This window comes from Notechis scutatus, chromosome Z, assembly GCF_049901735.1.
Source record: "Notechis scutatus isolate UNSWTSFEM ecotype Mainland chromosome Z, rNotScu1.2, whole genome shotgun sequence".
Lineage (NCBI taxonomy): Eukaryota > Metazoa > Chordata > Lepidosauria > Squamata > Elapidae > Notechis > Notechis scutatus.
Window position 1 is genome coordinate 2,521,686 of NC_142025.1, and position 9,648 is coordinate 2,531,333.

At 45.7% G+C, this 9,648-nt stretch overlaps 1 protein-coding gene across 1 annotated transcript in view; it reads right to left on the bottom strand.

Moving 5' to 3' along the window:
- WNT9A (Wnt family member 9A) overlaps positions 1 to 8,502 on the bottom strand; it is a 33,529-nt gene extending 25,027 nt beyond the window's left edge. Inside the window, exon 1 of the mRNA XM_087947816.1 lies at positions 8,354 to 8,502. Coding sequence (XP_087803942.1) covers positions 8,354 to 8,457 — 104 coding nt within the window. The 5' untranslated portion in view covers positions 8,458 to 8,502. The remainder of the gene's footprint in view (positions 1 to 8,353) is intronic.
- Positions 8,503 to 9,648: the final 1,146 nt, after the last annotated feature.

Genomic DNA, 9,648 nt, shown 5'->3' on the forward strand with positions numbered 1-9,648 from the left:
TCTAGCAAAACCAGCAGACTTTTGCATGGAACTGTTGATGTTTTCCCTGGCTGAACTTCCTGCAGAGAAGACTCCGAAAATTATAATTCTATTACAAAGTTGTTGGGGAGACGAGCCTTCTTCCCGTTTCCATGGGCAAATTTTGCCTCTTTGACTGTCGCCCATGGTCTTTCTCTTCACTAGACTAGACATACCAAAACCCCAGCAACCGTTCTTTGTATGTTTCAGCCTCCAGTCCCCTAATCCTCTTTGTTGCATTCTTTCTAGAGTCTTCTTTATATTGCAATATTCCAAATATGATCTTACCAAGGCATCATAAAATGGTATTAACACTTCAGGTGATGTTGATTCCATCCCTCTCTTAATGCAGCCTGGGATTGCATTGGCCTTTTTGGCAGCTGCAGCACACGGCTGGCTCCAAGATCCCCCTCACAGTTACTACTATTGAGCCAAATGCATTCCTGAATTTGGGGTTGTGTGTCATGAACTCACCAGAATTTCTAAAATTTAGGTAGTCCTCGACTTACAATCATTTGTTTGGTGACCATTTGTAATTACAACAGCACTGGGAGGGGGGGAAGGTGACATGACCATTTTTCACACTTGCAACCGTTTTGGCATCTGCTTGGCCACTGACTCAAATTTATGACCGTTGCAGTGTCTCGTGATCCGCTTCTGCGACTTTCTGACCAGCAAAGTCAACAGGGGAAGCCAGATTCACTCAACAACCGGGTGACTAACTTAACAACCGCAGTGATTCACTTAACAACTATGGCAAGAAAGGTCATAAAATGCAGCAAAGTTCACTTAACTGTCTCACATAGTAACAGAAACGTTGGTCTTAAGTTGAGGACTGCCATAGTTGAGACAATGTGTTGGTTGAAAACTTTGTAATGCACACAAGTGCATTAAACCACTATAGGTAGTCCTTCTAAACCACTATAGGTAGTCCTTGACTTATGACATTCATTTAGTGACCGTTTGAAGTTAGGGCAGCACCGGTAAAAGTTACTTCTTGCATGGTCTTCCCCGTTACGACCATCATGGCATCCTGCGGTCACTTGATGGACCTTCGCAAGCCTCCCAGCTGGCTACTGACAATCCAAGTCAACGAGGAAGCCTGCAGAGACGGTGGCAGGTCGTGGATGCGAGCTCCCTCGCTTAATGGCTGTGACAACATGGTGGTCGTAAGTCGAGGACTAGTTGCATTAACCAGAGTTGGTGGAATAAACTATGGTGATTTGGGCTTAGGCCACGTTTTAAGCTGCAAGGAAGGCAACTTCATCCCTTGGGACAGCACGAAACATCTGGAGGGTCAGTTCCCTGCATCTGGGGGAGGGGCTGTTAGGAAGGGGAGACGTGGCTTCTTTGGTGGGTCGTCTTAGGAGCCCACCCAGGGTAGGACACCCGGTTTGGGAAGAACAGGTGGATTACGTGCCAAAGGCGGCCTTCAGAAGTAAGCATTGTGCAGCCAAGAATTTGAAGGTGGCTTGGCTGTAAGAGAAGATCGGAGAGCCAGTTCACGTCGAGGGGTCCAAGAAGGATCTCGTGGTGTGAGCCTTTGAGGGGCTCTGCAGACAAGGCAGGCAGGCAGGCAGGGAGGGGAATGTCCCCCTCTTCTCTCTTCTTTTCCTTCTTTCTTTCCTTCCTTCCTTTCTATTTTTCCCCTTATCATCCCATCCAACCATCTCTCCATCTCTAAATCTACCAGCCTTACTTCCATCTATCCCTCCCTCCGTCCCTCCATTGATCATCCCACCCATCCATCTATAGTCCATCCATCCATCCAATCATCCATCCATCCATTGTCCCATCCACCCATTGTTCCGTTCACCCAGCTCTCCATCCAGCCACAGGCCTCCAGCCCTACATCCATGTATGCCTCTCTCCTTCCGTCCATCCATTGATCATCCCATTCATCCATTTGTAGTACCCCCATCCATCCATCGTTCTGTCCATGCATTTATCTATTGTTCGACTCATCCATCCATCTATAGTTCCATCCATCTATTTTGCCACCATCTATCTCTCCATCCATATATCTATCTGATTCTCCACTCATCGATGCCTCCCTCCCCAATCCATCCATCCATCCATCTACCCATTGATCATCCCATCCATCCTTCTATAGTCCATCCATTCATCGTTCCATCTATGCATTTATCTATTGTCCTACTCATCCATCCATAGTTCCATTCGTCCATCTGTTGTTCCACCATCTATCTCTCCATCCATAAATCTATCAGACCTCCAGACCTCCATCAATCTATCCCTCCATCCACTCATTGATCATTCCATCCATCCATCTAGAGTCCATCCACCCTTGTTCCATCCACCCATTGTTCCATCCATCCATCTACCAGTCCTCCAATTCTCCATCCATCTAGCCTCCCTCCCCCATCCATCCATCTCTCCATCCATCCATCCATCCATCCATCGCTCTATCCATCCATCTCTCCATCCATTCATCTACCAGTCCTCCAGTTGGCCACCCATCTATGCCTCTCTCCAGCCCTCCATCCATTCATCATCCCATCCATCCATCTATAGTGCCATCCATCCATCCATCGCTCCATCCATCCATTGCTCCATCCATCCATCCATCCAGCAATTTACCTATTGTTCTACCCATCCATCCATCCATCCACCCCACTACCCACAAATATAGGGACTCACCTTAGATCCCAATCAATTTAACCTAGAATACACCTGTTTATTTTAGGCTTTGAGGGCACCATCCTCAAGGACTCTAAACATTATTTTTAATTTTATTTCAGCAGTTTCAGATATGTTCCTAAAACTATTTAACTGCATCATCTCTAAGTGTTTCCTTGAAACCCAGAAAGCTAGCCGTTGAACCCTGAGTTATTCAAATGTGGCTATTTTAAGATGGGTGGGCTTCAACTCCCAGAATTCCCCAGCCAGCATCCTATAACAACCCAGTTGTAGCAACTGCAGTGATTCACTTAACAACCATGGCCAATATAAGTTGTAAAATGGGGCGAAACTCACTTTACAACTGCCTTGCTTAGCAAGAGAAACGTTGGACTCAATTTTGGTCATAATTCGAGGACTGGCTGTACTTTGACAGTCATTAACTTGATGTGGCTTCCCCCATTGATTTTGCTTCTCTTGGAAAAAGGGATCACATGACCCCAGGACACAATAACCATCATAAATCCATGCGAGTTGCCAAACACCCAAGTTTTTGGGATGCAGCGATGGTCGTAAGTGTGAAAACTGGTAAGTCAGTGCCATTGTAACTTTGAATGGTCACTAAACAAATAGTTATAAGTTGAGGACTCTCTGCATGGCTCACAGCTGCATAGAAACCCTCCTCCCCTGGGCTAAACCACGTTTTGTTCAATAAACCACCATGGGAGAGGTTCAAACCAGAATCTTTTAGCCAGGAATGGTAGGCTTGTAAACAAATGGTAGGTTTGTAGACCAATGCAGGAATCATAGAGGACTGAGTCCATTTCTGTATGAAATAAAAGGGGGCTGGCAGCCTTGGTTTGCCCCAAATGTAGCTCGGCCCCTGTGGCTACCCTCAATCCTGGTTTACATCCCAGCCCATGCTTCCGAACCCAATTGGCTTTCTGCACGTTAAATTATTTGCATCTCTGATGAGAAAATGTAAAATAAGAGATAAAGCACACCATTTTGTAATGATTAAAACAGGGAAAATTTGTAGCTGGGGATTGAAATGCGGGGTCCTTGGTGCTCACTGTGTTTGGTGGTTTTCTTGCAGACGTTTCATGACCTAACTAGGTAACATCATCAGAGCTAGAAGGGCGGAGAAGAGGAGGAGGGAGTGGGAGGAGGAGGGGGAAGAGAAGAATTGTGGGGTTGTTTGTGTTCTTTGAGCCTGGGGTTTTCCTTGCAGACATTTTATGACCCAACTAGGTAACATCCACAGCAGTAGAAGGGAGTGTGTGTGTGTGTGTGTGTGTGTGTGTGTGTGTGTGTGTGTGGTATTCAGCTTTGTTCGGGTATTTTCCCACGTCATTGTAGTTGTGCTTTTAAAGTTGTAGCAACGTTTTGGCAGAATCCCATCTGCCATCATCAGGCTTCCGTATTGTGTTCGTCTTTATTTGTATAAACAGAGAACAACCCCACTCCCTTCTAGCACTGATGGTGTTATCTGGCTGGGTTATGAAACGTCTACGAGATAACAACCAAGCTCAGAGAGCACCAAAGACCCCACAGTCCTCCTTCTCTTCTTTCTCCTCTTCCTCCTCCTCCTCCTCTCCCCTCCACACACCCCACTCTCTTCTAGCACTGATGATGCTACCTAGTTCAGTTATGTAACGTCTACAAGATGACAACCAAGCTCTTTTCAACCCTGAGCTACAGTCATTGTCCTTTATTTATACCGATCTCTTTACAGGTTGCAAAAAATGGTGTTTCTTTCTCGGTTCTTGCAAAAACCAGGTTTCCCATTCCATTCCCAAGCCCCGATTTGCAAAACCGGGCCCGTAGGAAGAAGATCAGAGGCCCAGTTTCGAAGCCAGCCAGCAAAGGGAGGGGGGGGCGGGAATTCCAGCTAATTCTTGCAATTTTTTTCCCCTCTGTTTTCCTCCAGATAAGTTCTCTCTGGATCCTTCCAGGGAGGAAAAAAAAATAAATAGAAATGAACAGGGGTGTGAAGGAAGAAAGAGGGTAAAATAACTTTCCCATGAAAATATTTTATTTTCTTAAAGGACAGGATACACCTGCAAAGCTTTAAAATAAGAAAATCAGCCTTCCCCCCCCTCCCCCCCCCCAATTAATTGATGGTTTAATGGATCCCTCTGCCGGCAGCCGTGGGAATTGCAATATTTTTTCCACACTCACCCTTCCCCCCAAAAAACTCCAATCACAGATTTTAGCAAGCGGCAAAACTTGTGCAGGAATTTTTTACACAGTGTTTGTCAAACTTGGCAACTTTAAGAGAAGGTGGACTACAACTCCCAGAATTCCCCATTCAGCTGTCTGGGGAATTCTGGGAGATGTAGTCACCTTCTCTTAAAGTTGCCAGAGTTTGAAAAAACTTGTTTTAGATGCTTGAAATATCATCCAGTTTGGAAAAGATTGGTTTAGACACTCAAAATAATCATCCAGTTTTGAAAACATTGGTTTAGACACTCGAAATATCACCCAATTTAATTAGAAGTAGAGCGCTTACTTAAGATGGAAGGAAATTCTATCTAGGAAAAAAACCTGGAATAATTTAAAAGACGAGGCAGGGTATGTGGGTATAAAAGTGGGAGAAGGTTCTTCACCCATTTATGATTTCCAGAAAGAAAATGAGAGAAACTGACTGGGCACAGATCAGTCAAAGTAGGCAAAATCCAATTTCCAAATCAGCCCATTTTCTTCTCAGGAAAAAAAAAAAGAAAACAAGGAAATAACTGTTTATCTTCTCGGTTGATTTTTATTTCCTTCCCATTTTTAAACCAGTAGCTTGCAGAAGACCAAAAACATATATTCTAGACAAGATTATTTGTGGGTCATTGATCACGTCTTCTTTCTTGCACACTCATGCACACACCCACATTTGAAAGAGTGACTTCAGCATTCTGACCTCCAGCTGGTTTCCTTTTTTGCACCTCTGTGGTCTCAGTTCCTTCCTTGCACACCCATGCACAAGCCCACACAAAAGAGAGACCGTTCCATTATACTATCACATTCCCTACAGCTGTGTTCATTATTTGCACCTCTGTGGTCTCAGTTTCTTCCTTGCACACCCACGTACACACTCACACACCAAAGAGAGACTTCACCATTATCCCTTCCAGCTGGTTGCATTCTTTGTACCTCTCGGTCTCAATTACCTCCTTGCACACCCACAGTAAAGACACCTCACCATTAATAATACCAAATTCCTTTCAGCTGCCTTTATTCTTTGTACCTCTTTTGTCTCAGTTCCTTCCTTGCACACCCATGCACACACGCCCACACTAAACCGACACACACACACACACCATCACCTTCTCTCCAGCTGTTTGCAAACTGCAGCTTATGGAGGGTTTAGATGGTTGTAAAGATGTTGTTGAAACTTCTCTGAAGAATCACGGGGAATATGAAGACACAAATTATTGATTTTCAATATTTGCCACCCTGTGTTAAACTCTGTGTTAAACCAAAGCCTTTTTTTCCCACACGAGACATGAGCTAAACTGCAGGAAAACTTCAGTGTGAACAATTAACATCTTCCAGACACACCAGACCAGAGCATGCTCACCCTTAAACAGATGCAAAGTTTAAAATGCAACAGACTTTTTAAAAACACTCATTTCAGAATAACAGAATTGGAAGGGACTGTGGAGGTCATCTAGTCCAGCCCTCTGCTCAAGCAAGAAACCTTATACCATTTCAGATAATCCCATCTCTTCTTAAAAACTCCCCAGGATGCATCACATTTAGGTTCATTATTCCAAAACCATCCACTTGCCAATCTGTAACTTCACCTATCCTCAAGAAAAAGAACACGATGGTTTGGTCTGGACTTCACAAACCATCATGCACAGCAACCCCAGACGTCACAGCAAGAAAGCCAAAGGAGAGGCGGCCTAGCATTTTGGTTCTTATCGACCGAGAAGTTAACTCGTGTTTGAAGAATGGGTCGACCTATTTTATAAAAAAGCAAAAAATAAAAAATAAATAAATAAACACTGCTAGTTTTATTGAATTCTAAGAAAATGTCACATCCAAACCCTTAACAGGCAGTTTGGAACACTTTCAAAAGGTATGGACTTCAATTCCCAGAATTCCCCAGCCAGGAGTTGAAGCCCAAATCTCTTAAAGTTACAAAACATTTAAGGTTAAATTAATATTAATTTTTTTCAAATCTAATCAACTCTAAGAGTTTACTAATAACCTGGATCTTTTTATAAGATCATTATATTAGCCAACATCTTTTGAGATTTGTTCAAGGGATCAATACCAAACTGGGACATTGTTTATCATTTATGTCACAGTTTCTTCAATATATCAGTTCCAAGATGCACCAAGAGTTCAGGGCAATTAATCCCACATGTATTGTTACACACTGAATTTCTTACAGCAAAATAACGAGAAAAGAATATTTTTCTTTGAATCAGCAGGAGATAAGGCTGAAAAATGAACTGCATTAAAGAATCTCCAAGAAGCATTTAATATCAATTAAAGATTAATTATTCAGACTCATGTCTCAACCGGGCACTTCCCATCCCCTCCATGTATTCAAATAGAATTTTAAAAAATCTCAGGTATGAATAGATTTAAAGTGCCAATTTCTTCTTAAAATGGAATCAGAACTTTGAAATAGTCCTGCCAACCTGCTTGGGTTTTCATTTTTATCTGCTGCTTCTAATCAAGGAATTGTCACCCCAGATATCTAACCAGGTGAGAGAAGGGCATTTAACCAGGTGAGAGAAGGACTTACAGAACATAAAATATCAATTTTGCAAGATTTTTAAGAAGGTAGAACAAGAACGTCCTCATTCTCTTGAAACGCCTTAGCCAGCCTTGTGGCCTTAAGCCAAACTTTCTTCTCTTCTAAAATCTGATCCATTGATAAATAATAATTCTATTAATCTATTAATTCTATCTATTAATAATTCTCTTCCTTCCCTGCTTCCTCCATAACTCCCCAGCCCATTTCAAAACCGCAAAACAGGGCCACAATCCACCTGTTCACAGTCCCCAACTTTGATCACAGGTGACTCAAAGCACATCCCCACCCCTCCACCCGGAGGCTGCATACGATGGGCTTTGTAGTTCCACAGAGTCGGCCGATACTCCCATGAAAGGGGCGGGGAACAGGGAAGAGGGTATAGAAAGTTTGCCAAAGTTAGTGGGAGGCAGAGAGAAGTGGGAGAGCTGGGCGCAGCGACGGCCGGGGTGCTGAAAGGGACTCGGAGGCGCGACCGATCGTTGCGCACAAAGCACCGAGCGTTGGGGAACCGGTTTGAGACCCATTTGCGCTCCGGAGGGAACAGGTGACGCCAAATTAGGGGGTTCTCCGCGTAGGAGCGAGGCAAGAGGTGTAGGGGCCCCTGCCTTGGGCAGGAGGCTGGACTAGGATTATTCTAACTGCCCCGCGCAAGGGAGCTCACTTGCCCTACGTGCCCCAGACAGGAGGGGAAGGTTAGGCTGCGCGCTTGGATGGCAAAGTGGGGAAGGGGCGCCGGCTGGCAATGGGGCAGCGGAGGTCGCCCCCCACCCCCCGTCGCCCGAGGGGCTCTGGGAAGATGCAGCTCCCCCGGGGAACCACGGTTCCTAAGAGAGACGAGGAAATTTGCAGCCTCCGGTCCCGCGCAATTCCGAAGAAGGGGAAGGGGACACAGAGGCAAGGATCCTCCGGCGCGGCGCGGCGCGGGGCGCTCACCCGAAGTAGGCGGCGGAAAGGTCCGGGGCGCAGGAGAGCAGAACTAGGATCGCGCAGCAAGAGGAGAAGAAGAGCCGTCGCTGCCGGGGGTGTCCATCCAGCATTTTGCTTCGGCGCTGGCGCTGATCATCGCGTTCCTCCCGATGAGCCGGATCGGCGGCGGCCGGCTGGGACGCCCCCTTTATAAGCAGCCGACGGGGGACGGAGGGGACGAGCCCAGCTGGGGGCGGGCTCGGGGAAGAGCCGCCCCGGGGGAGGCCCTGGAGGAGGGGGGAGAGCGGCGCAAGAGGAGAGGGGGGCAAAGGAAAGAGGGGATGGAAAGGGAAAGGGAGAAAGGGAAAGGGATGAAATGGAAAGGAATGAAATAGAAGGATCGCATAGGAGAAGAGAAGGGGACGGGGGGAAAATGGAAAGTAGATGGAAAAGAAAGAGGGAAGGAAGGAAGGAAAGGGGGAGGAAGAAAAGGAGAGCATGAGAGGAGGAAGGAAGAAGGGGGAAGGGGACAGTGCATGAAAAAAAAGGGAGGGAAAGAAGGAAAGAGGAGAGAATGAAAAAAAAAGAAATAGAATAGAAGGAGAGACTAAAGGAAGGAAGCCGAAGAGGATGGGTGAAAGAGAAAGGGAATAGAAAAGGAAGAAAAAGAGGGAGGAGGGAGGGAAAGAAAGAGGATGGCTGATGGTACCCTCCAAAATCAAACCCTCGTGGCCTATTCCTCAAACCACAGCTAAATCTCAGTTTAAGCAGATGCAAAGATTCTGCCGTATATCAGATCATGTAGCGACCAGACACCCCGCAACTGCTGGGGACTCCATTAAGCATCATCATCACCCCAATATCCAAGGCAAACACCCAGTCAGGTTTTTCCCCTTCAAAGCTCTAGGTTGCAAATTGGTTTGTTCTCTGGAAGGAAGGGTGTTTTGACTTTCCTGTCCTAGGATCTCTGAGTGGCCTCCCATCCAAGTACCCAAGCAAAATGCTTTGCTTTAGGGCAGAGTTGCTCAACTTTGGCAACTGTGAGGACATTTGACTGTCAGAATCCCACAGTCGGCACAGGTTGACTTCAACTCCCAGAATTCCACAGTTGACTTGTACGGACTTCAACTCCCAGAATTCCACAGTTGACTTGTATGGACTTCAACTCCCAGAATTCCACAGTTGACTTGTACGGACTTCAACTCCCAGAATTCCACAGTTGACTTGTACGGACTTCAACTCCCAGAATTCCACAGTTGACTTGTATGGACTTCAATTCCCAGAATTCCACTGTCAGCAAGTGTGGCCTTAGCAACCAGTTA